The sequence below is a fragment of the Doryrhamphus excisus genome, chromosome 16 (genome assembly GCF_030265055.1).
Source record: "Doryrhamphus excisus isolate RoL2022-K1 chromosome 16, RoL_Dexc_1.0, whole genome shotgun sequence".
NCBI classification, from domain to species: Eukaryota; Metazoa; Chordata; class Actinopteri; order Syngnathiformes; family Syngnathidae; genus Doryrhamphus; species Doryrhamphus excisus.
In genome coordinates, this window is record NC_080481.1 from 3378041 (window position 1) to 3405769 (window position 27729).

The following is a 27729-nucleotide window of genomic DNA, read 5'->3' on the forward strand; positions in this document are numbered from 1 at the left end:
TCAGTGCACGACGAAAGCATTCTTTTATAATAAAACGAGAAATCGTGTAACACAGTCTTTATAAAACAATTATTACACAGGTTATTATCTCACTGATTCCCATATTCATTTGCAATTATCCTTCTTAAAGTGGCCGAACCGCCTTTTGAAAACACGTGATGCACAAAGGCGGGGAGGGGGGCTTATTTTGATTCTGAACTCGACCAGAACGCACTTGCAACAAGGCCCAGTCTACTTTCGACTTCTTAAATAGGGCGTTTGTGATGAGGCTCCGGCGGCCTTTGTGCGCACACAGCAAGCCCGTAGCAGTGCAGCGGAAACAGGGGAGGCGGATGTGGCAAGACCCGGCCCCAATAAATAAGACATGATCCAGGCTGGCTGCACCACGGCACCGCGGCGAGAGGAGACCCATTGGAATCTGACACATTTTTAGCTGGTGTTACAAACGGAGAAACGATTCTCTCTCTTTTTGGTGACCGACGATCACACCACCGAGAGGAGGCGCAGCCGCGCCCCGCCGTCGGCGCGTAGAGACCCGGCTTGGAGGCGGCTGACAGGTCGCTGGGCTGCGGGGCCGCGCGGAGCTCCGGCGGCCATGATTGAGCGACTCCTGCGGGGACTATTTTATCATGCGGATGGGCGTTTTAAATCTCTTCTGGCAAAGGTGAGCAGACATGGAGATTTATTGGAGATTTCTGTGATAACTTTAGAAGCTAATGCATGATTTATTTATTTATTTGATCACAATAAAACAAAGATGGGCTACCTTTCAAGTAGCACCACAGGCCTGTTGAGTGTCACATGTATCCACACTGTTTGCATCTGAAAGGGAAACAGGCTAAACATTTGTTGTGTGTGTGTGTGTGTGTGTGTGTAGTGCGTGTGCCTGCGTGCAAACGCTCCCACGACCACACTGATCCCAGAATAACAACTGGGCGGCTCACATTTCCTTCCTCAGCAGCCTCACCATCATCTGCTGCTTGGGATGCTTGCCTCTCCACAACATTGGGACATTGTTGCACACATGTACCTAAAAGATGTTTTTTCAACCAAGCATCACTATGAAGACGTGGCACAGTGATGTCATCTCCGGCGATTACTTGAGATTACTGATGGAAATATTGAAGGCGCGGCCTTTAATGAAATGCATCTGTCAGTATACAGTAAGGCTTGGACATTGAACACAAAAACGATCAAATGTAATTAATAATTCATGCATGAATTACAAATTAAATTGGCTTTTTGAAATTATTTAAAAGTAAAGACTTTTAAAAGCAATATTCATATTTATAGATATTAAATTAACCCGTTATTCATTCACTCAGTGACACACACTGGTGGCGGTAATCTACATATGTAGACACAGCTGCTCTGGGGTAGTCTGATGGAAACATAGCCACCAATTTGCACCTATGGGCTCTCCGACCACCGCCAAACATTTGTTAACGTTCATACACCAACACTGAGGAAATATGGGTGGAGTGCCTTGCCCAGGGACGCAATGACAGTGACGGGGAACCGCCAACCTTCCTATTTCTGAGCTGCTGCTGCCCAAATAAATAAAGTTAGTCACAAAAACTGGCTCCTATTAGTTTTTACTCAACCTGTTCCATAATTTTACTCCACATATTAGCTCTCTAATAGGTTTTAGTGTTGCTTGTGGAGCCTCCTTCATCAGACAGTTATTGGAGCGGAAGCTCATCTAATTATTAAAACGGTCACTTTTATTGCATGTGTAGATCCCAAATTGGAGGAGAGTTTAGAGGTGGAGCATAGTCTGGACTTATATTAGAATATGAAGGGCGAAAAGAGACATTTTTATGGGCGTCGCAATCATTTCTGTGCAGAGAATATTGTGTTGCAAAAGGAATGTCAGCGCCTGGCTGTGTTTTGCGCTTCTGTCTATATTTAGTTCCAAAGCCTCTGAAAGTTTATAAATAACCCACAGACTTGATGTTGGTGTCGCTCACAGAGTGGAAGCGCTTCCACAGTCCCACTACTCCACGAATGTCTTAAAGCAGGGGTTCTCAAATGCTCTCCATCTAGGGACCCGCATTTACCAATGCTCATTATTCAGTTGCAAGCCACTAAGTAATTTTTTTACACTTTTAAGTCATTTTTATATTTATAATTTATTTTTAAATTTCTACACTTATTTAAGTCATGTTTATGTTTTTTAAAATATTTTTACACTTTTATTTATATACAAGTCGTTTTTTATATTTATTTATTTTCAGATACACTTTTGCCATTATATTTATTTTGCTAATTTTTACACACTAAATTTTTACACTGTTATTTAAAAATAAATTTCTGTTGAAGTAATTTTTAAAAATATTTATTATTATACTATACTGTACTATTTACTGTACTACTTATATTTTATATTTTGTATTTGATTTTGGAGTTTTACTTTTATTTGTCAGTTTGAATTTTGATTTATTCCTTCATTTATTTACTTTTAGATTTTTACACCTTTATTGAAGTAATTTTTACATTTATTTGTTTATAAATTTTACACTTGTTTTAATTCATTCATTTAAGTCATTTAAAATACACTCCTATACAAGTCAATTTATTATTGTTTTATATATTTTTAAATAAATATTTTCTTTAATTTTATATAGTATTTGTATTTATTTAATTTTAGATTTGTACTTTTATTTGTCATTTTTATGATTATATTTTGAACTGTTTTTTTACACTTTTATTGAAGTGAAATGAATATATCATTTTATTTTGAAAAAAAGCAAATGTGTTGGTATAAAAAAAATACCGATATAAGATTTTTATGCTGGTATAGGGTCGATAATTATCGGACATCCCTAATTAATTTACATTTCCAAAGTTTATTTTAGAAGAATTTATTTAGTTATTCTGTCAAGGAAATGAGAAAAAGCAAGTCTAAAAATAATGCCTAAAATCAAATGAAATCTCAACATTGCACTAAATAAGCCCACAATATCAGGTACTTCACTTATAACTTGCAGTGAATGTGTAACCAAAATATTTGTCAATTTTACTTCAATACCAGTCAGAGAAATATTTTCACATCATTTTTCACAGACTGTTGGAACCACCGTTTTAAAGACACAGTACTCGGCATGTGTGTGAAACACGAAAGAATTTGGACAAGCAATTTTTCCCTCATTCTTGTCTATTAGAATCCTTACGAAACACCCAATGAGCACCTGTGTTGATGAGCGTCTTCTGTAGATATCAATTGCGAGTGAACGCAGGCCCTCTGACAAAGACAGGAACAAACGATGGATGGTAACATCATTAGCGACGGCTCATTCCAATAATTGCTCTAATAGGCCATGTCCGTGAGGGAAAATGCACAGTAACAGAGAACCGGACCTGGCTGGTCTAATTGGGTTGCCGCCAAAATGAATGAGGTCATTTTCGCCCATTTCCTCCTTGCATATGTAGCTAGTTGCTAATGCTCCTTTTGTCCAGCCCAGCTCTATGTACAAATGGGGGGGGGGGGGGGGGGGGGGGGGGGATACTCACGTTTTTTATAACACTGTATATCCCCGCAATGACCAAAATCTGTGAGTAATTGAAACTTTTCTGCTTGCTTGACGTGGATGTTCTCTGATTTTGGATCAATATTTGCAATAAAAGTGACTATTACAAAGAAAGTTTAACTTTTGCGTCTCATAGCAACGATGGTGCCTTGAAGGTCCGCTGAAAAAATTGTCAGTGATGCATAAAATGGGGGCTTTTCTAACAGTAGTGCATGTATGCTGTGCATTATTATGACTTATTATTATCAATTCCTACTAACTTGTAGTGAATGATATGTGTTTCCTGTGGGGGAAAAAACTTTTATTTGCAGATTTATTTTAACCAACAATCCACACATTTGCAGGTCTGTGAATGCATCAAAATGTTAGATTTTTAATTAATAATCAAGTCAGTGTTAAGTTGCGAATTGAAATATTAAGTACAAATATTAGAGAAAAAATACTATTTTTTTGCAGTCTGAACATTATGACCAAATAAAGGTTTTTTTTGGAAAATTAGGTTGGGAAAAAAAACATAATGCTACGGGAAGGAAATGTACGAAGATTATTTGAGAAGAAAGGTGAAATATTTGGCAAAAACGGCACGAAAAAGCATAATTCAGATTAACAATAAGTATTGATTTTTCTTGAAATATAGTATAGTAAGCATATGTAAGCATATGTACTGTACATTACAACATATCAAAGTGGCCCTTGCGTTCTTTCATTTTTCAATATGGGGTCCTTAAAGCAAGGGTCAAGGGTCACAAGATAGTCATCATCATTTCTCTGGTTTCCTTCCAGGTGTACATCGTCCATCCCTTAACCCTCTGAAGGTGACGTCTCTCGACTTCCTGTGCTCACCTGCAAGGTCACCGTTCATTGTGGAACACGTGGTGGAAGCGCAGACGCCAAAGAAATGCGTGGCAAGCAAATCCTGAGCTGAAACAAGTGCCTTGGACAGAACTTCCCATCCCATCAGTCGTTCCGCAATTTCATCTCTTTTGTTTATTTTCGCCCATCCCTCGCAACGCCTGTCCTCCGCCCCTGCACCAAATCATCTGATCCCTTCGTCCCCACTGCCGCCACCCTCATCAGCAGGGTCCCTACGCTTGCCCTTGCTTCTCACCCCCTACACTCACGGCCTCAGATGTGGCGGTAGCCATGGCAGCAGCAGCCGCTGCCGCCTCCTCCTCGTCTTCCCCACCGCCGTCCTCACCAGGAGCCAATGGTAGCGCCCGGGAACACTTGATGGCCGTGCGGCGCCGTAACCCGCACGCTCGCCCGTACACGATCGGCCCCGAGAGCCTCCAAGGCCTTTCGGCGCAGAGTGCCATCGGTTCTCCTCCTCCTGTGTCGTCGGGCCAGCCGGAGATGGCGGCTGTGGGGCTACAGCGGGCCAACAGCGACACGGACCTTGTGACGTCAGATAGCCGCTCCTCGCTGACGGCGTCGACGTACCAGCTTACACTTGGCCACGCCCACCTGGTCATCTCATGGGACATCAAGGAGGAAGTGGACGCCACCGACTGGATCGGCCTGTACCACATCGGTGAGCATGAACACAATAAACACATTAAAGTTATTTATTTCCATTATGTTGAACCTAAGCTGCACGGCGCTTGAGTGGTTAGCGCGCAGGCCACACAGCTAGGAGACCCGAGTTCGATTCCATCCTCCCAGAAACATGCTAGGTTAATTGGCGACTCCAAATTGTCCATAGGTATGAATGTGAGTGTTTGTGTATACCTGCCCAGTGATTGGTTGCCGACCAGTCCAGGGTGTACCCCACCTCTTGCCCGAAGTCAGCTGGGATAGACTCCAACATAAACCTGACCCTAGTGAGGATAAGCGGCATAGAAAATGGATGGATGTTGAACCTTTTGGAGTGCAGGGTAGTTTTTATTGTTTTTTCATATGTTTGTATTTACGCTACCTTCACCTATATCATGTTTCAGAAAGCAGTACTGTAACTCACCAGAGAGGGCAGCAATGAGCATAGGTGACATGTTTGTTACAATCGTGGACTCTGGACTTTGAAAGCAAACTGTTTTTCTACAACAAATGGGATTAAAGTAGCAGTGTCAGATCACACAAAAAACATGTGATTAATCACAATTAAGATTTGTAATAATTTCCCACCACTAAAATAAAATATATAACAAAATAAATAAAATAAATAACAAACTATATAGTTATCATAACATTTTCACATCAAGTCATGGAAAATATGAGACCACCCTTGTTTCTTCAGTTTCTTGCTTGGGACAATTAAAGGTACCTTTGTTTGGACAAATATAACACAACAAAAATAGCTCACAGGAGTATTTTGCTCTGTTTTTTTAATATGATTTTGTTTGTTATCAAGAAAACCATGGAAGTTGCTAGATTTATCCAAACAAATGTACCTTTAGTTGTAGCAAACATCAAAATGAATAAATAAGCTGAAGAAACAAGGGTGATCAAGAACAATGTGTTTATTTCAGCCCACATGAAAAGCCCTTTGGCCTCCAAAGTGTGTGCCTGCTTCACAATCAATAAAATAGCTTAGCCTTTTGAGCTGACCGGTACAATAAAACAGACTCTGGGTCAGTTTGAATGGTTAGTTTGATTGAACCTGATAATATGAATGAAAATAGCTTGGAGACTGGAGACATAATGAGGCATAATGGGTGATAACAAGGGAAGCGTTTTTGAACAATACCTGCAACACATGTGGACATGAAAGGACCCATTTTCCACAGAAATAACCTCTTTGGTCTGACATTTTATTTGTCGACAAAAGCTGTCCACCATGTTTTGAGCTGCATACAAAAGTCTGTTCTGAATTAGCAACAGAAGACTCGTCTAGAAAATCCAAACCTCAGGTTTAATAGGTTTGAATCCTGCTCCAGAGGCAGCCATGCTGGTGAAAGGTGAGCTCTTAGAAACCACCGAGAGGTCTTGGGTGGTATTGATCTTGGAGGTATAGAAGGGAAGTGTTTCCCCGGGGGGGGAGATGAGCACCGTCTCCAGCCTGGCTGTCCCACACACCCACCCACCCCGGGAGCTCTCGTCCTGTCTGACCGGCATATGTTGGCCACTACAGCGACACATTTTGGCTGTCGGCAATAAAGCTCTTTATTGATGGTGACCTAACAGTAGATGCAATCTGTTTGGGTATTTGGGTTGTGTATGTCTGGGGGGGGGGGGAGATTGATTCAGTCTGGATGCATTTGTCGTCCTTTATATGATGTGCTAATAAATGTTTAACTGCTCGGCAAAGGTGGAATCGAGGCAACTGGACTCTTCTTGCTGGGTGAAGATGTCTCACGTTGAATCCATAATCCATTTTTTAATTTTTATGCGCGGAGTCTTCCTGTTTATGTTCCTGCTGGGTGTGTCCCCTGAGGGGGCCTCACCATAGTTGTTGTGGCTGGTGATTATGAACAGTCATAGCAATAGGTCGTTCGACTGTCTGGTGGCAAAGCAGCTCATTAGTAGCCACTCTGCTTGTGGAATGAGCCAATCTTTGGGGGAGAGGTTTTAGGACATGACACAACCGTCTGTTTAGAGAGGGTCTTAGTTTGACATAGATTGTTTCTGTTTATGTCGGAACATGTTGTGTTGCTAACATCATCAATATTGCTCGCAGATTTGTAGTATTGATTTGTGGTTTTATGTCCAAATCAATAAAAACGGACAAGCTGTGAATCCAATGGCCTAAAGTGTGACTTTGATAAACTGTCATACTTTTATTCTCCAGATGAGACAAGCGTCGCCAATGTGTGGGACTCCAAGAACCGCGGCGTGAACGGCACTCAGCGAGGCCAGATTGTGTGGAGACTGGAGGCGGGGCCTTACTTCATGGAGCGTGAGTCCCGTGTATAAAGGATTAGCGGGATGAGCTTGTGCATCGACTCAGCTGAACCGCATGTGATCTCTCTGCAGCCGAGACTAAGGTCTGCTTCAAATACTATCACGGTGTGAGTGGAGCGCTCAGAGCGACGACGCCCTGCATCACGGTCAAGAACCCTGGAGTGACGGTACACCTTCTTGACCTGTCATCAAAGCAAACATCTTCAGTAACGGCCGTAAAAAACTACTTCAAAAGTTTGTCCATAGTGTCTGGACTGAAAATATACCTGCTACTCACTCACGGTGCAAGAAAATAACAATACAACACATTCACAGCAAGTTAACGCATCACACAAATCAAGTACTTACATGGGAACACCTAACACAGACTGTTATTCACAACAATTTGAACTATGAATGATAAAACATTGGATATCAAGAGGCGAGTGGTTAGCGTGCAGACCTCACAGCGAGGAGACCAGGGTTCAATTCCACCCTTGGCCATCTCTGTGTGGAGTTTGCATGTTCTCCCCGTGCATGCGTGGGTTTTCTCCGGGTACTCCGTTTTTTTCCCACATTCCAAAAACATGCTAGGCGACATAATTGGCGACTCCAAATTGTCCATAGGTATGAATGTGAGTGTGAATGGTTGTTTGTCTATATGTGCCCTGTGATTGGCTGGCGACCAGTCCCGGGTGTACCCCGCCTCTCGCCCCAAGACAGCTGGGATAGGCTCCAGCACCACCCGCGACCCTCGTGAGGATAAGCGGTAGAAAGTGAATGAATGAATGGATATCAAGAATATGTTCACCTCCCTCCTTGTCCACTTGCCTATCAACTTCCTGACCAAACTTCGGGATCACAAATCCAGAAGAGTATGGTGGGAAAATGTTTCTGTCGCTTCCACAAAAGAGGTATTAGACCCACGAAAGAATTGGCGGTAATGTATAAAATGATCAAAATACTGCAAGTATTGCATGTTGTCATGAATGTACCTGTACTGCATTGTCACAGCATCTATATAAAATGATAAAATGTTGGTGGATGTTTTTTTAGAGGGCTCTACAGTCCAAATAGGTGTGTCCCATGACGTGCATTGTTAGCTCCCTCATGCTAGCTGTTTGTCTCTCTTAAAGGAGAACTACTCTTTTTTGGAATGTTGCCCAATGTTTCCCTTTTCTGTGCATTCTAGCACAAGAAAACAAGTTAATATGAGCTAGCAAGCAATGGACGTCATGGGGAATACCTGTTTTGATGCTAAAGCCCTCACAAAAAAACAAACAAACACCAACGGTGTTCCATTTATACAACTGACTTGTATATTAACGAAGCTACAGAGATATTATCATAGTAGCTTTTATATGGCGGACTAACACGACACATCGCTAATAGCTAGTCTCAGCATCATTCACAGACATCAGCATTTTTTACCTGTGGACTGGACCACACGTCTTATGCTGGAACACAAAGCCATCCCAATGCTGCTATTGTTGACAGAACTAGCATAAGTATGTATATCCGCCAAGAAAATAAGTTTTGGTTGTGTTTTAAATCATGAAAATACAAGATACTGCAACTATTACATGTAATCATTACATACGTTCTTAGATGGGTTTTTTTTAAGAGGGCATCATAGTCAAAATAGGTGTATCCCAATGATAACATTGTAAGCTAGCTGAAATTAACTCATTTTCTCATGTTGTAATGCACAGAAAAGGGAAAGAAATATGTATATGTTACACATAAGGATTGTGGATGATGGGCAAAATTCCCGGCAAAATAATGATGTATTGTATTGTTTATTAAAATGTCTTTTGTATGAACTACAAAATGTGATTAATCACGATCAAATATTTTAATCGATTGACAGCCCTAATCTGTATTATTAAATTTTTTATATATTATGACAATATATTGGGGCTGCACGAGTGGTTGACATGCAGGCCTCACAGGCAGGAGACCCAAATTTGATCCCACCCTCGGCCATCTCTGTGTGGAATTTGCATGTTCTCCCCGTGCAAGCGTGGGTTTTCTCCAGGTACTCCGGTTTCCTCCCACATTCCAAAAACATGCTAGGTTAATTGGCGACTCCAAATTGTCCATAGGTATGAATGAATGAACTATAAATTATATACGATTGGATGGCGACCAATCATGTAGCTTCTATGGATTCCCTCCCTTCTTGAATAAGCAAAAACGCGACCTATATGCGACATAAGATGACTTTTCTACCAAGCTTCCACGTAACAATTTCTTCACCATCACTTTGTCATGTGTAACCACACCCCCACTCTGCTTTGAAAACCTCAACTTCTTATCAGAGTTTCTAGTTTCACCAACCTTTGGGATGATTTAGATTGTGCAAATGCGTCAAGATTTACGATCGTTTCAAAATAGCATTGCAAATCCTCAATTTAAAAAGCTTATATGACCTGCGTGTCGTCATTCGCCCATGCCCGGATTAGAGACTTGGCAAGTGTTGGCTTGGATTGACGGCTTTCCGTTGTATGATCTTCTTCCTCTACTGTGGTTCTGCTGGGCATATCCACTGACAAATGGGATAACGCTCCCAGTAAACATCACACTGACAAAAACATACTTGTTCCTTTACCCTCCCCAGGTGGGCAGTGAAGGTCACGCTGCAGGCCAGTCGGGGGCAGAGCTCGGTCGCAAGCTGGTCAGCTTCACCATATCAGGTGACTGATGATGCCAGTGGTTATTTATTTCCCCAATTGATGGGTGCAACCTCCATTGCAGAAATCCGGGCGCTGGGCCTGAAGAAGGGCATGTTCTTCAACCCTGACCCTTACCTGAAGATGTCCATCCAGCCAGGGAAGAGGAGCGGCCTCCCGAAGTTCACGCACCATGGCCAGGAGAGGAGGTCCTCCATCATCGCCAACACCACCAACCCCGTGTGGCACGGAGAGGTTGGCGACATGACACGGACTTTCATTCGAATGGCGTGATTGCGATACTGAGAATGCGTCCCCCGCTGTAGAAATACACCTTTGTGGCCCTGATGAGCGACGTGATGGAGATTGAGGTGAAAGATAAGTTTGCCAAGAGTCGACCAATCATCAAGCGCTTTCTGGGTCAGCTGATCGTCCCCGTGCAGAGACTCCTGGAGGGGCCCACAGCCGAGTAAGTCCATACACTGTGTGTGTGTGTGTGTGTCCTGTGGTGCCTTTTTCATAAATCCTGCTTTCTGTGTGTGTGGGGATGGATGCAGCCAACACCCAGTCAGCTACAGTCTGTGTCGCCGCCTCCCTACAGATCACGTTAGCGGGCAGCTGCAGTTTCGGGTGGACGTCACCTCCATTGGACATGAAGGTGTGTGCTTGCATGGCGTAAACAAGTTGGGACGCTGTGTTAAATGGAAATTAGAACGATTTCGGATTCTACTTAACATTCCCTGAATGGGACGGAACAGTGAAGTTTGTACTATGGCTGGGTGATACTGCAAATGTTGGCGTCGAACCAATACCAAGTATACAGCAGTGTGTCGATCCTGTGAATTTTGTTATCAATCGGATATTAAGTATATCGAAATATAGTACGTCGTATACTAAGGGTGGCTGAGGCATCCTTTTGTATAGCGCCGATACCAAGTAAATACAGGGCCCGTGTTGCTGATATTGATACTTTTTACTTGATATTTTCAAAGGTTTTCTGATTTTGCCTTTTATCAGTTGTTCATTTTAATTAAAAAAAAATATTATAAGGGAACTTTACACTACCGATACCAAATAAACACTAGTTAATACTGGTGGTGGGGGGTATGGATAAAATACCAAGTAAAAACAAATTGATACTAGGGGTGGGCAATACTGCAAAACCAAGTAAATATATACATATATACATGTACATATATATACAGGGCAAGGTCGATACTGCAAAGTTTGGCACTTTATTACTTCAGGTTTTTCAAGACCATTGAATGAGTTTGTGGGGCTGCACGGTGATCGAGTGGTTAGCAGACCTCACAGCTAGGAGACCCGAATTCAATTCCACCCACAGCCATCTCTGTGTGGAGTTTCCATGTTCTCCCCGTGCATGCGTGGGTTATTTCCGGGTACTCCGGTTTCCTCCCACATTCCAAAAACATGCTAGGTTAATTGGCGACTCCAAATTGTCCATAGGTATGAATGTGAGTGTGAATGGTTGTTTGTCTATATGTGCCCTGTGATTGGCTGCCCACCAGTCCAGGGTGTACCCCGCCTCTCGCCCCAAGACAGCTGGGATAGGCTCCAGCACCCCCGCAACCCTCGTGAGGATAAGCGGCATAAAATTAATGAATGAATGAGTTTGTGATTTTGCCTTTAATTTGTTGATTTGATACAAGGGGAGGGCGATACTGCAAATTTTGCTATCAATCCGATACCAAGTTAAGTTAAAGTTTATACCCAGAGTGGGCGATACTACTAATTGTGGTATTAGTCTGATAGCAAGTAAATACATCACCAATACCGATATTGATATAATTTTTTTTAACATTTGATTATTCAAATTATTGATTGTACTTTTAATTTGTTGATCAGGATTATAATCAGAAAAAACTGATTTAGACAGATTTTTTAATTTAATTTTTTAATAAAATTTTTTAATCAACAAACTTGGGTTGGGTTATGCATAAACTAGCAATACTCGTTCATGCTGTACTTAGCGCAAACCAAACTCTGACCTTAAAAACCGAATGGCTATGTTTTACCGTCCACCATTGAAGCGTCCCAACTTCTTTTGATTTGGACATTTTAGAAAGAATGTCATCACTGAAGTACAAGAACCACATCAAGGTCAAACAATATGAACTGTATGTCTGGATTTTGTCTTTAGCATCGGTGCATTTTTCACCAGGAAATAAGTCCTGGTACTGCAACGCTGATGTCCATATCTTCACTAAAATGTTCCGTGGCTGATGCATGCTTTCCTGCTAAGAAACAAAAGCATAGGCCATAAAAAGCAGAATCTTTTCGGAATCAACCAAACTAACAAGGCTGTGCTCTACAAAGTCTCTCCAGAATTAACTGGAAGCATCTTGGGCAATGCTGTTAACGGCGATCCTGGTAGTCCCTCTGATGATGAAGACCTTCCGCACTCATCCTCTCGCGTCGCCCATGGAGCATCGCCCACAGGCTCAGACGAAGGCTCTGTGTTGGTCAATGGTGCTTGTTACTACGGCAACAGCAGTGCTTGGCAGGAGGACGCGGCCCTGATGGCTACGGGCGGCCACACCCACCGGCAGGTGTCCCTCAACGACTACCTGGACGCCATCGAGGCCTCTGGGGGGCCTATGGAGCGACTTCCAACGGGGCCCAGACTCCGCTCCAGCTTTCCCACAGACACGCGTTTGAACGCTATGCTTCACATTGACTCAGATGAGGACGACGAGAGCGCGGCACAACGTGGTGACCAATCCCAGGAGACAAAGTCACAGAGCACGGCAGAAGTTAACTCTGCCGGAGCATCATCCGAGCTTCCACGAGGGAGCGGGGGTTCCGAAAGTGGACCGGTGTCGTCAACGGAAGCGTGTTCTTCTGTCACTGAGTTGGCCGGTGTGGAAGCAGTACAAACAGAGGAGACCCTGACCACCAGCAACACGGATGCAGCTGCAGCGTCAGCAAACGCTGGGGAAGAACCTGGAGCCGATGGTTCTCCTGCAGAGCCCACGGGCGTGTGTGCATGTGGCGAGCAAAGCACGAGGATGAGCCAGGATGCCGTCTGCGGTTTGGTGTTGAGCAGCGGCCCGCTTTCGCCCATTCAGGTAAGACGCTGTCATTGCTGACGTGGATGGCAAAGATGTTTCACACCAATACCCGCTCACTGTCACAGGAGGTGGAGACCAGGCTAGACGTGGCCCCCAGGGCGGAGGAGGAAGGCGCTGAGTTATCAAGCAATAACAGCCTTGCCAATTCTGCTTTGACAAATGCAAGCGACATGGGGACGTCTACAGCCAGTAAGTGTTCTAAGATTAGATACGCAAATATATGGTCAACTCCTTGCCATTGACGTCTATTTAAACCTGGATTATGCTGCTGTTGATATCGTATTTCCCTTACAAGTCACTTTTTTCATGGTGTGGTTACTCCTCTGACATATCAAAATATAATATAATTGAATATATGCTGGGTGATGGTTGTTTTTGGTTTACAGTTAGGCACATAAATTGAATGATACAGAACAGAACATACCGGATGCATTTGTTTTTACTTATGTGTGTGTTTATATAATTTGTAGCTATAATGATATACATGTGTGGTTTGAGAAATGCGCTATTGTAGACAGCAGTGTTTTGGGGAATTTTGTCCATCATCCACAATCGTTATGTGAAACATTCATTTTTCATTTTCTAGCGGTTTTCGTCACGAGGGTCGTGCCTATCCCAGCTGTCTTCGGGTGAGAGGCGGGGTACACCCTGGACTGGTGGCCAGCCAATCACAGGGCACATATAGATAAACAACCATTCACACTCACATTCATACCTATGGACAATTTGGAGTCGCCAATTAACCTAGCATGTTTTTGGAATGAGGGAGGAAAACCAGGTACTCCCACGCATGCACGTTGAGAACATGCAAACTCCACACTGAGATGGCCGAGGGTGAAATTGAACCCTGGTCTCCTAGCTGTGAGGTCTGCGTGCTAACCACTTGACCGCTGTGCAGCCCGTTATGTGTAACACATATTTCTTTCGTTTTTCTGTGCGTTCTACCGAGAGAAAATAAGTTAATTTGAGCTAGCTAACAACAGACTGGAGTCTTGTGCTGGAAGACACAGCCATCCCAATGAGCATGGGCATCATCAACAAGTGCCATCAACATGCTTCCCAATTTCCATGCTGCTGTTGTCGATGGAAGTAGCGCGAGCTCCAAGGCGAAATCAATGTGGCAAGAAAAAAGATTTTGGTTATGTTTTAAATATATAATAAAGATACTGTCAGTATTACACATCAATGTACTTGCTAATGCATAATCACGGCATGTATCTGTATGTCAAACAAAACGTTAGGGGTTTTGTAGAGGACTCCATAGTTGAAATAGGCAGGTCCCACTGATGTGCATTGTTAGCTAGCTCATATTACCTGATTTTCTCCCCTTAAAATACACAGAAAAGGGAAAGAAACATGTCCATCTTTCAAATAAGGATTGTGGATGGGCAAAATTCCAAAAAAGTGCAGTTTTCCTGTAAAACGCTGCCTAGCTTGGAGATTCTAGCTTCTGCGTCAGCCACTGACTAAATAAATGCACACAAACGGCTGTTTGATGCGTGGCGCAAACGCACTCGTCGCACATCACATAAATCATCCGACGTAGCCCCCACACACAACAAAAGTTCAATACAGTCCTTTTTCAATGATATCGGCCAATACCAATCGGTGGCCGATCGATCGGAGCACTCCTAATTGTCTTTGAGAACATACTGACATTAAACAGGTATGTTTTTATTGTATTAATATACTCAGCTTTTGTATCTTTCCTTTGTCTCCTTGGTGGTGGGTGCCATGACACTCCTAAAAAAAAACGGTTTCTGTTTACATGGATTCATTGATACAGGATGCACAACATCACCGGTTGCAAGACCCATCTCGAGTCAACATCTACATGAAAAAAACATGTTGCTGAGAGTGGTTCTGGCTTCCCAGCATGCTCTGTGGTTACTTGTTCTTAAAAAGCTGCTCAAATGACATATTTGGAGTTAACGATACATGGGATCCTCAAGTGGTTACCTATCAGTGATGTCTGGACGTACTAAAGGTACAATTACTCGGTGCACAACCACCGTACCTACCCACCGACGTACTATGCATGTCACATAGGTTTCAAACATGTCCTGTTAGTATCAGGGTTATGAACTCAGTTAGGTCATCATCATCACCTTCGTATCAGGGTCATCAAAGGTGTGTATTTTTAGCATCATTATCGTCATGAAGATTCTTCATAAGCTTTGAGCAGTGATGACACTCTTGAAAGGCAAGGTGAAGTTTCAGGAAGTAATAAAAAAAAGATGTAAAATACTTGTAATACTTGTAAAATCCTTGTCAAATTTGAAATGGAATTAGGTAAGGACGCCCAACTATCACCTCGTTGGGTTTTCTTGTCATAGCTCCCAAGTATTTTCTCTAAAATCGCATGTTTCTGGAAAAAAAAATACTTAAAAAAACAAAATCCTGCCAATGCCGTGCTTCTACACCTAATAGTGCTTCGCTATAAACAACAACAACAACAAAATCAACACCTCTTTGTCAGCTGCAGGGGCTGTCAGTGAGGAAGCGCAAGGTGAGCAGAGACAGGAGGAGGAGGAGGAAGAGGAGGAGGGAGGTGAGGTGTGGAAGAGACGCTCCCTGCGACCCGCAGAAGGTGAAGCTTCTAACCAGGCAGCCTGCAGGGCCCGGGAAGATATGAGCGGGACGATGCCAGAAAGAGAGACCGGTGAGCTGCTTGCTGCTTAACATTGATGTCATACTTTGACCCCATGAGGAGCAAATTAAATACATGACTTAAGTGACGTACAGGAAGCATTTTAGAGGGGTTGTCCGCTGACACGGCTGGTCTGAATTTGCATTTTGTATCTTGATTGCGGGTTGGTTTTACTCCGAGTACTCCGGTTTCTTCCCACATTCCAAAAACATGCTAGGTTAATTGGCGACAAATTGGCGACAAATTGTCCATAGGTATGAATGTGTGAGTGGTTGGCTGGCGACCAGTCCAGGGTGTACCCCGTCCCTTGCTCGAAAAGTTTTGGACACCCCTGATACTGACCATAATGTGTGTGTGTTGTGTACACACAGGGGCCACGGCTCAGGTCAACGGCCACACGTCTGTTCACTCACTGTCATCTGTACGCCATGACATCAGTCGCTACCAGAGAGTGGACGAGTCCCTCCCGCCCAGTGAGTCCTCTTAAATCAGTCATTGACTGCAGAAATATCACCTAATATCCAAGAGTGAATGTGCTGGGGTACACTTTTTCTCCTCCCACTTGCTCATCTATGGAAACAAATCTGTTGCGATCATAAAAAATCTTTAGGAAAACAATAGACAATTTTTTAATTAAGTAAGTAAAAAGTAAGTAATAAGTAAAAAGTAATTTTTTAAGAAAGTGTGTCAAAATGTGTCCTATACAGCTTTGTGCTTGAGTGGAACTCATTAAGTCCCTAAGTAACATATTAGTAGTCATGTGACTCACAAAATGGCATCTGGTCCGGTAAGCTAGCTCCTTTCCAAAAGTGTACTTTTTTTGCCTGAAAAGCTCATTTTTAAGCAATTTAACAATTGTAATGCTTTGATGGAGTGTGGAATCTTACAATTCCAACATTCTTACTATATTTCCTCCCTGGATTTTTAGAAAAGACGTGAGGAAAGTATAGCAAAACACTAAATGAAATGCTAACGCTAACAACGCTAACCGTGACAAATGTCACGGTTTGAATGAATTTCAATGAGTATATGTTCATTGCTTCATTTCAAAGTGCCTATGTGTGATTTTAAATAAGGTATCAGTTTACAATGAACAATGTAAGATATTTGTAGCCTGACAGCAGTTAGTAGTATTTTACAAAACAACATCACATCCATTTAGTTATATCCACTATAACTATATCCACTTTAGCTATATCATTCTTATGGGTTAAATAACCCATAAAATAAATAACCAATGACATAAATAGCCATTTATATGAATACATACAAATGCTAAAACATTCAGGTGTTACAACATTAAGGCTTGTGTTTTATGTACTAGACTGGGAGGCCCGCATCGACAGCCACGGGCGAATCTTTTACGTGGACCACGTCAACAGAACCACCACCTGGCAACGGCCCACAGCCCCGGCTGCCCCGCAGACCCTCCAGAGGTCCAATTCCATCCAGCAGATGGAGCAGCTCAACCGAAGGTCAATACCCCTCCACACACATTCAGCACCTAATTTGATTTTAATTTAATTTGCTATTTAGTAATTATGGGCTGCACGGCGGTCGAGTGATTAGCGCACAGACCTCACAGCTAGGAGACCCTGGTTCAATTCTACCCTCGGCCATCTTTGTGTGGAGTTTTTGCATGTTCTCCCCGTGCATGTGTGGGTTTTCTCCGGGTACCCCGGTTTCCTCCCACATTCCAAAAACATGCTAGGTTAAGTTAAGAGTTTGAATGGTTGTTTGTCTATATGTGCCCTGTGATTGGCTGGCCACCAGTCCAGGGTGTACACCGCCTCTCGCCCGAAGACAGCTGGGATAGGCTCCAGCACCCCTGCGACCCTTGTGAGGAAAAGCGGTAGAAAATGAATGAATGAATTTAGTAATTATACAAATGTATTTTTGCTTCAGTTGAGTGCCACTAATTTAATAGTGACGTGAATAAAAATGTATTAAATGAATAAAATAAAATGAATAGTATATATATATATATATATATATATATATATATATATATATATATATATATATATATATATATATATATATATATATATATATATATATATATATATATAGTATACATATACTCATTGAAATTAATTGAACTTTACTAATCATATAGTCTTTTAAATTCATTCATTCATTTTCTACCGCTTTTTCCTCACGAGGGTCGCAGGGGTGCAGGAGCCTATCCCAGCTGTCTTCGGGCGAGAGGCGGGGTACACCCTGGACTGGTCGCCAGCCAATCACAGGGCACATATAGACAAACAACCATTCACACTCACATTCATACCTATGGACAATTTGGATTGAATTAACCTAGCATGTTTTTGGAATGTGGGGGAAACCGGAGTACCTGGAGAAAACCCACGCATGCACGGGGAGGTCTTTTAAATTAGTATTACAATTAGTTGTATTATTAGTAGTAATGTAATTTAGTACAGTTAATGTAGTCATTAATGCTAGCTGTTCATTTCGTAGTTTAATCTGATTGATGTTAATGAGGTCGCACAGTGGACTAGTGGTTTGAATGTTGGCCACACAGTCAGGAGATGGGGAAGACCTGGGTTGGAATCTCCACTTGGGAGATCTCTGTGTGGAGTTTGCTCCCACATTCCATAACCAGTTGTCCCGAGGTATGGATGTGAGTGAGTGGCGACGCTAATGAGGATAAGCGGTACAGAAAATGGATGGTGGGGTTCCCTCTAAACGGGTTCACTCTAGCTGAATGTCCAACGTAGGATAGTAACGACTCATCAGCACGCTCGCCTTCAGGTATCAGAGCATCCGTAGGACGATCACCAATGACAGCAGAGCTGAGGAAGTACCGGCCAGTGAGCAGCTGGCGGATGAGAGCGACGGGCACTCTTCTTTTCAAGGTTAGCATGAGGTACCGTCTGCGTACGTGGCGCAGCGTGACCTTGTGCTTCTTGAACTTTTTGCAGAGCTGCGTCGAGACGGCAGCGCGGTCCAGTCAAGCTCCCGGTCCCGCCTGTATCTGCTGCTCCAGTCTCCCAGTGCTAGGTTCCTCACCAGCCCAGACTTCTTCACTGTGCTGCATTCTAACCCCGTAAGGATAAAGTAAAAAAAAGAAAGTGGCTTCACCTAACTTGACACGTCTTTTTCTGCCGTCTCATCAGAGTGCCTATCGCATGTTCACCGCCAACACGTGTTTGAAGCACATGATAAGTAAGGTCCGCCGGGACGCGCACCACTTTGAACGCTACCAGCACAACAGAGACCTGGTGGCCTTCCTCAACATGTTTGCCAACAAGCAGCTGGAGCTGCCTCGAGGCTGGGAGATGAAGCACGACCACGCCGGCAAGGTGAGTTCATGTCGTCATTGTCATCTCTCGCCTTGCTTGGACATCGTCGTCACATCTCCCCATCCGTAGCCTTTCTTCGTGGACCACAACAGCCGAGCCACCACATTCATTGACCCCCGGCTGCCGCTGCAGAGTTCCCCTCCCCCGAGCCTCTTGGCTCACCGGCAGCACCTTACCCGCCAACGCAGCCATAGCGCCGGCGAGGTGAGCCCACGGCGCCTGGTAAGTCCCGCAGAAACGCCAAAAAGGTTGAGTTGGATTACACAATCACCTTTTTGTGTCACTACACAGGTGGGCGAAGAGTCCCGTCACGCCGGGCCAAGCGTACTTCCGAGGACCTCCAGCACCTTTGCATCTGCCAGTAGGGGGCAGTGTCAAGACGTTGTTCCGCTGGGTGAGTATGCAAGTAAAGGGGACCTTTCATGCTTTTCTGACCTACAAATGTTGTTACAACGTTGGATTCTCGTGTTAAACGATGCCAAAGCGTCACATAATGAGGTTTGCGCATTTGGAAGTGAGCCCTGAAAGAAGTTTTGGATGGCTCTGCACACTCGGTTTTACTGAGTTTTTTTTACTTCTACTAACGTCAATGCGGTCCAGACTTCCTTATATGGGCTGCAGATAGCCTGCACTAATGCAGACCCAAGTCTCCGGAAGTCCCCGGGAGCACATGAGTGTGACCAATCACAGCGGAGTGAGCATACCTAGAGGACGGCTGGTGACTCATCTGTTTTGTACATACCATATCTACATAGTCAAAATCTTGAAAAATGGACAGTAAAAAATGCCCGCTTAAGCTGACATCAACATAAACTGTGTAAGACTCCAATTATTTCCGTTGGTTTTGACTCCTTCTTGTCCCTTTTTTGTAGCATACAACGACAAGATTGTGGCTTTTCTACGACAACCCAACATATTCGAGACGTTACAGGAGAGGCAGCCAGATTTCCACCGCAACCATTCACTCAGGTAAACACACACACTTACACACACGCTTATAGTCTAATGATTTTTTTTCACCACTAGAGGGTGGCCTGTATCTATGTGTAATGTATCTAATTTCGTGCAATCCTATTTATTACAGTGTAATGTAGTTAAGCTGCTTCGTATTCACATACACGCTATGACAATTTGCTTACCCCTGGGGATACCGTACCCCACTTTGGGAACAGGGTCTGTACATACAATATGCACACACAACATTTAACACATAAAACATTTAATTACTATTTAAATAACTATTTTAATTACTAATTAATAATATTAATATTTTTTTGTATTTAAAATATATATTTTTTTCATTTAAAATATATATATGTATAATTTAAATAAAAAAAATATCTATATAATTTAAATAAAATTAAATTATATACATAATAAAGTAATAATTATAATAATGACAACAATTATAGTTTATAAATTTATTAATTGAATTAATTAATACATAATGCAATAATTATCATAATAATGACAATAATTAAAATTATTACAATTCATAATTACGACATACAATTTCAACTTAAAATTGTACCAAAAAAAATGCAATTGTTTTAGTCGAGGAGACTTTAGGCTTTATTTTGGAGTGTGTGTGTGTGGGGGGGGGTCATATTTTTAACACAATTGTTTACATACCCCATATTAGAGTTTACCCCTGGCGGTACTCATAGCCCACTTTGGGAAGCTTGTCTGGACATATTATATGTGCATATAATGTACACATGGTGCACAAAAAAAAAAATTAAATTACTAATTAATTCACAGATGAAAATAGATTAATGTAATTAATGTTTAATGTATTTTTTCATGATTTGGTTGAATGTAATTAATTAATGTATTTTTTAATAAATAATTTGATACTTTGGAGAGGGGTGTTGGGGGGTTCGGCGAGGGTTACCCTATCTATTAGGAACAACTACCACGTCTTGACTATCCAGATGAATTGGGTGAATGGTTTCACAGGAAGGTGAAAAGTTAATGTTGCCATGCCAACAGGGAGAAGGTCCAGCTGATCCGCACAGATGGCGTATCAGGATTGGCGCGCTTGTCCGGAGATGCCGACCTGGTGATGTTGCTCAGGTGAGGTGGTCTTCCACGTTGCACGTGACATTCGCATTCGTGGCTCACTTGTTTTTTTCTCCACTCCTGCAGTCTGTTTGAAGACGAAGTCATGTCCTATGTGCCTCCTCACGCCTTGCTGCACCCCAGCTATTGCCAGTCGCCTCGTGGCTCTCCCGTGTCCTCCCCGCAAAACTCACCTGGTATTGTCTTGTCTGCTAATCTAATTTCACTTTCCTTTTCCTTGACACACTGCTTTCAGCAGAATCTATAAGCGACACTGAGCTCAAGGAATTACATCCATTTTCTATGCACAAGACTCAATTTGAATTAAACTGATGTTTTGTTATGTTGATAAAGTATATTGACCTACATTGCATTTTAGCATCTTTAATGTACATAATGTATTTAAATATTTATTGTGCAAGTGACCAAGTCTAAGACCTAATGAAGAAGCCTCAATGCCTCTTGTCCTTCTTGTAGGTACTCAGAGAGCAAACGCTAGAGCTCCTGCACCGTACAAGAGAGACTTTGAGGCAAAACTGCGTAATTTCTACAGGAAGCTGGAGACCAAAGGCTACGGCCAGGGACCAGGGAAGTTAAAGTGAGTTTAATCCGTGACTAAGTTGGTGCCTCAAACCATCCACAGTGTCCTCACGTCAACTGCCGTCAACATGTGACAGGTTGATCATTCGCCGCGACCACCTGCTGGAGGACGCCTTCAACCAGATCACATGTTACTCCCGCAAAGACCTGCAGCGTAGCAAGCTCTACGTCAGCTTCGTGGGCGAGGAAGGGTGAGTCGGCAGTGTGCGGACACAGATGAAGCGGTTAGGAAGTTTGTAAGACATGTATACATATGTGGGCGTGTTGCAGATTGGATTATAGCGGACCTTCCAGAGAGTTCTTCTTCCTGGTCTCCAGAGAACTCTTCAATCCTTACTACGGTCTGTTTGAATATTCCGCCAACGACACGTATACAGTCCAGATCAGCCCAATGTCTTCCTTTGTGGACAATCACCATGAGTGGTGAGCTCACACACACTCCACTCCACTGTAAAGTAATGCATATAACAAGTTATACCCACACACAATTCATAATAATAAATACATAACATAGAAATGTGGTAGAGTGGTTAGCGCGCAGGCCTCACAACTAGGAGGCCCAAGTTCAATTCCACCCTCTGCCATGTCTATGGAGTTTGCATGTTCTCCCCGTGCATGCCTGGGTTTTCTCCGGGTACTCCAGTTTCCTCCCACATTCCAAAAACATGCTAGGTTAATTGGCCACTCCAAATTGTCCATAGGTATGAATGTGAGTGTGAATGGTTGTTTGTCTATATGTGCCCTGTGATTGGCTGGCTACCAGTCCAGGGTGTACCCCGCTTCTCGCCCGAACAGCTGGGATAGGCTCCAGCACCCCCGCGACCGGGGGTAGAAAATGAATGAATGAATGAATAACCTGCATCCTGCTCAACCTGTCATCGTGTGCGCAATATAGGGGTCATTTAAGGCAGAATACGTTGTTGTTTTTTTAATTTTTTGTCGCATTGAAGAAATAAAATGACACAAATGTAGAAGAAAAACAATTGGAAGTTGAAAAATGAGCAAAAAGCCATAATCAAGTGTGTCCAAAGTGTTGTGAATTATTGTTCCTAAAGTACCGTTAACATGAATACCAAAGAAAAGCAATGTAAAAGTTGAAAAATGAGCAAAAAGGCAGAATGAGTGGCGTTTGGCGGTCATTTGCAGCCTGTAACTTGTCGCGTGACACCATGCATTATAAGAGTTGTTGAATTCCACAGTTTTGTGCAACTTTTTGTGGTGCCTGACTTCAGATGTTGCACCGTGAAGCCAACAATGACTTCAGTGCTCTTCCATCTTCAGCAAACACTGCTAAGAGCGGGATTTTCTGTTTTCTGTGCACATTTAGGTTCCGGTTCAGCGGTCGCATCCTGGGTTTGGCTCTGATCCACCAGTACCTTCTGGACGCCTTCTTTACCAGACCCTTCTACAAAGGCTTACTGCGCATGTACGCATGCACGCATGGCCAAGATAAACCATTGCACATTCCCACACCCATGTCTGGTGTTTTTCCGTGTACAGTCCGTGCGACCTGAGCGACCTGGAGTATCTGGATGAGGAGTTTCATCAGTCCCTTCAGTGGATGAAGGACAACGACATCGAGGAGATGCTGGACCTCACCTTCACTGTTAACGAGGAAGTTTTTGGACAGGTCTGCTTCCAAGTCCGTTCCGGTCTTCCAACCTTGACACCATGCATATTTAGAGTTGTTGAATCCCACATATTTTGGTGAAAAATAGTTTAGTTTATTTCTACTTTATTATTTATCAATATATTTATGTAGTATTATTTATGGAGCGCATTTTAGAGGAAGCTTCCTGAAAAAATAGATATTTACAATCCCACAGTTCTCCGAAAGCTCACGTGATTGTGCCTTGCATTCTGCTGCAGATCACAGAACGAGAGCTGAAGGCTGGCGGTGCCAACATCCCCGTCACGGAGAAGAACAAAAAGGAGTACATCGAGCGGATGGTGAAGTGGAGGATCGAACGCGGTGTGGTGCAGCAGACGGAAAGTTTGGTCAGAGGCTTTTATGAGGTGAAAGAGACGCTCGTTTGAACGCGTACAAAGAAAAACCCATTGGCTTTCTAGTCAACATTGTCACATTTGTGTGGGCGGCCAGGTGGTGGACGCGCGCTCGGTGTCTGTGTTTGATGCCAGGGAACTGGAGCTTGTGATGGCGGGGACGGCGGAGATTGACTTGTCCGACTGGAGGAACAACACAGAATACAGAGGAGGTGAGTATGGCCTGAACAGAACATACTGTACACTAATGGGGCAATAATACAACAATACAGGGTGTCCCTCAAGGATGGACACATTGGTCCTGTCACATCTCTACCTTGGACTACTAGGGACACATTAAAAGGAGGAAAATACTCCGTGCTTAAACATACATATTTTGGTGAAAATTGTTCAGTTTACGTGTATATGTAAAGTATACATGTTAATGCATGATCACAGCATGGATATCAAGAGGGCTTCAAAGTCGAAATAGGTGTATCCCAATGACTGCATTGTAAGCTAGCTGAAATTAACTTGTTGTGTTATAATCCACAGAAAAAGGAAAGAAATACGTGTTCGTGTTGCAAAATAAGGATTGCGAATGATGGACAAATTCCAAATAAAGTGCAGTTCCCTTTTAAATGTCATATTTAGAGTTAATTTGAAAGTAATTCATTTCAGAAAAAAAGCCATTTAAAAGTCTTTTAAAATACATTATATGTTCTGAATATTATAACTAATAATTATTAGTAGTAGTAGTTGCCAATAAAAAAAAATTGGTGGCAATAAATTGTATTTATTTTGAGGAAAAATGTGTAAAAGTTTTTTCAAGGGAAATTATTATTCTTGAGAAAAAAATATTTTAGAAAAAATAACTATATTTCAATAGAAGCAAGATATTTTCAGGAAATGTTTTCCACTTTTCTGACCTATAAATGTAAGAATGTTATCGTGCGAAACGATGCCAAGGTTTCAGGTGAGGTTTATGGATTTGGACATGAACCCTGAAAGAAGTTGGGAAGTCTCTGAACGCTCAGTTTTAGTTTTTCCTAACACCGGCTCACTGTGACCGACCATCCAGCCGGTGATTCCCTTATATGGGCGGGGCCGTGGGTGGAATAAATTAAAACAGATCGTTTTGGTAATCCAAGGAAATATAGCTTGAATAGGTGCAGATTCTGGAAGGTCTAGGAAGCTTTCTGTGCCGGTTATTGTATGTCGCTCTATAGGAGCCCACAACTCAATACAAAGGTTAAAAACAAGAGAACATTGAAAAAAACTGTTCTGGACATTTGTTGTTCAGGTTACCATGACAACCATATAGTCATCAGGTGGTTCTGGGCAGCAGTGGAGAGATTCAACAACGAGCAAAGACTTCGGCTTCTGCAGGTAAGAACGGACACGCTCACAACTGCAATATGAAGGCTGCCGCACACTTAAAAGTTGTGTTTTTTTTAAGTTTGTTACCGGGACGTCCAGTATTCCCTACGAGGGCTTTGCGTCTCTGCGAGGAAGCAATGGACCTCGGCGGTTCTGTGTGGAAAAGTGGGGAAAGGTGACGTCCCTGCCCAGGTAAAAATGAATAGAAAATACAGTGTGGAAAATGACTAATGAATGACCCTATGAATGAAATCCAGCTTTTTATGGTAGTCAACTTTAAATGGGTTCCACTCCATTTAAAAAGGGGATTTTCATTGTTTTGTATTAGTTTTACTTTGTGTCAAAATCGACTTATTGTCACACCAAGAGCAGAAAGATGATGTTCAGGTCTTTCCATACGGTCTCTCCACAGAGCTCACACATGCTTCAACCGCTTGGACCTGCCCCCCTACCCGTCCTTTTCTGTGCTGTACGAGAAGATGCAGACGGCCGTGGAGGAAACCAGCACTTTCGGACTGGAGTGAGTCACGATACTGCTGATCGGAGACAACAGCCAGACGGAAGTGTCGCCCGAACGGAACGTGACATGGAAACCCGACGTGAGACTTTGGAGGTGGGCAGCCTTCAATTTTGTTGGATTTTCGGGTTGTGGGTTTTTGTAGAACTACGTGGCCTTGCGGACCACAATCAGGGAGCAAGCACCGCCTTTGGATTCTGTCTCCGAGAAGGACCTCAGAGGAACAGGAACCCAGAACTTGTGTGGCTGATTGGGTGAGCTTTGTTGTGGTTGCTACAAGAAAAAAAAAACAACTTTTCAAATGTGCAAGAAGAATCACGTTTTTTGGAATGATGTTGCCGTTTGAATGTCAGTCATTTTTTACCATGTACAATATTTTTTATCTGTTGTCAATCACCAAATCGCTGCTTCATTTGATAACGGATGTCACAGTCCAGGGTTCTACGGGTTCTCTTTGTCGACATTTCAACGCAGTAGGGATGAAGATGTTATTTGTTGCTCATGTTCTCAAACGCAGCAATATCTGGAAGGGGGTGTAACGGTACCATGGTCTTGATTGATTTTGGGTACAGTAAAGTAGTCTTTCCCAGTGGAATGGCTGCACGTGTATGGAATTGTAATGGATGCTGGAGAGACAAAAAGTGAGTAAAAACACATGAAAAGCAAAACAACTACTACAATTTTTTGTGTTTTTTGCCTACATGAAGCATTTTCAAGCATAAAAATGTCAAAATGAAGTAAAATGCAAATATAAGGCATTCAGAAGATGCATTCAAAGACGTGGTGGTGATATGTAACCCACACTGGTCACTGTGTGTCAGTAGTTACTGCAATGTTGGACACACAAGCACCATACAACATTTTATTGTATGCTTGAATGATCTCACAACAGGCAGAATAATTCCCAATATGGGCTACCCACGTCGATCTAAAGCTCAACTCTGAACCCCCGACGTCACTTCCTGTCTGCCCCCCTACACCTCCCCTGCGACTGTAACACATTTAGAGCAACACACACAAGCATAAGTCTGATCTCTTATGTCCACTATTGATCTTCAAGAGAATTATGAGTGTAAAGTTGACCATAGGGGTGTTATTTCATGTCTAGAGGGCTCTAATAATGTTAAAAACCAAACCTGTACCACAGAAATGCATTCAATGCATTTAACCTAGTACATTTCTGAACCGAACTGAAAAATCACATTCTGAATCGATGTACCGTTACACCCCTAGTACCATCATCAATTCAATCTTAAGTCCAAATTTGACTTATGACTCATGACCGTACTTTCCGACGAAGCTGAGAACTTCTAGCATTGAACGTAGTCAGGGCTTCTTTTGAAACTGTCTTTTTTATTTGTGCATCGATATAACGATCCAGTGTAGGAGTGGTTGTGTTTGACTCTTTGGAGAGCTCCACGACACTACAATGTTTTTCCACTTGGTGTTTTTTGCCTGCAAATGACTGATTGTACAGTTCTCACCATTCTTACATTCTTATTGTTCCCTCAACGAACACACTGCCTTTCCTCTGTGCATACGAGCAGAGAGAACCAAAGTTTGGGGCCACGACCCTGTCTTTGTGTACACCGGACCTCACTTTTGCATATGAATGTTGGCAGCACTGTACTGAAATAAAGTTCCATCTCTGTCCATAAAAAAACTAATTTCTTGTTGTGCAGCTTCCTCAGCAATACCGAACAGTATTTCGTTGCTGCTTTGTTACTACAAGTGTTGGTTTTGTTACTCTTAATGATGTCATGATATGATATATTACCTGTTTTTACACGATAATGTGCTCCACACACGCAACAAGCTTGCGATCTCAGCATGTCTGTGGAGTGGAATTATTTAGGGGTGTAAATCTCTTTGTGATAGACGATACACAGGTTACGATGCGACTCAAATACATTTTAAAAACAGAATGATTCCCAAAGTGTGGGCCGCGCCCCCTGGTGGGCCGTGGTGGTACTGCAGGTGGGCCACGAGGTCATTAAAAATGTATTATTTATTTTTAAAATTATTTTTATTGTAAAATATATATTGCACGAATTAAAATATATATTTACAGGCCTAAGTAATAACCTATTGAGTGTTATTGACCT

General features: G+C 42.7%; 1 protein-coding gene across 1 annotated transcript; it reads left to right on the plus strand.

The window, feature by feature from the left end:
• The first annotated feature begins 169 nt into the window (after nucleotides 1-169).
• hecw2b (HECT, C2 and WW domain containing E3 ubiquitin protein ligase 2b) lies at nucleotides 170-27538 on the plus strand. The gene is made up of 31 exons (XM_058052542.1): nucleotides 170-664; nucleotides 4314-5061; nucleotides 7255-7362; nucleotides 7440-7534; nucleotides 9967-10042; nucleotides 10104-10273; nucleotides 10345-10487; nucleotides 10576-10676; nucleotides 12356-13107; nucleotides 13176-13299; nucleotides 15590-15772; nucleotides 16132-16233; nucleotides 17085-17235; nucleotides 18533-18636; nucleotides 18703-18827; nucleotides 18898-19083; nucleotides 19153-19305; nucleotides 19375-19477; nucleotides 19956-20052; nucleotides 21076-21159; nucleotides 21232-21341; nucleotides 21622-21742; nucleotides 21822-21935; nucleotides 22015-22167; nucleotides 23072-23170; nucleotides 23245-23374; nucleotides 23614-23760; nucleotides 23846-23960; nucleotides 25031-25116; nucleotides 25187-25299; nucleotides 25520-27538. Exons 2-31 carry the CDS (start codon nucleotides 4674-4676, stop codon nucleotides 25629-25631), a joined length of 4545 nt encoding a protein of 1514 aa, XP_057908525.1. The 5' UTR covers nucleotides 170-664; nucleotides 4314-4673; the 3' UTR covers nucleotides 25632-27538.
• The last annotated feature ends 191 nt before the right edge of the window (nucleotides 27539-27729 follow it).

Excerpts from the sequence above, each read along its gene's own strand:
- hecw2b (XM_058052542.1), top strand. The coding sequence starts at position 4,674 with ATGGCAGCAGCAGCCGCTGCCGCCTCCTCCTCGTCTTCCCCACCGCCG. Across the intron at positions 20,053-21,075 it reads CACCGCAACCATTCACTCAG|GGAGAAGGTCCAGCTGATCC; the intron begins GTAAACACACAC and ends CCATGCCAACAG. Across the intron at positions 21,936-22,014 it reads AGCTTCGTGGGCGAGGAAGG|ATTGGATTATAGCGGACCTT; the intron begins GTGAGTCGGCAG and ends GGCGTGTTGCAG.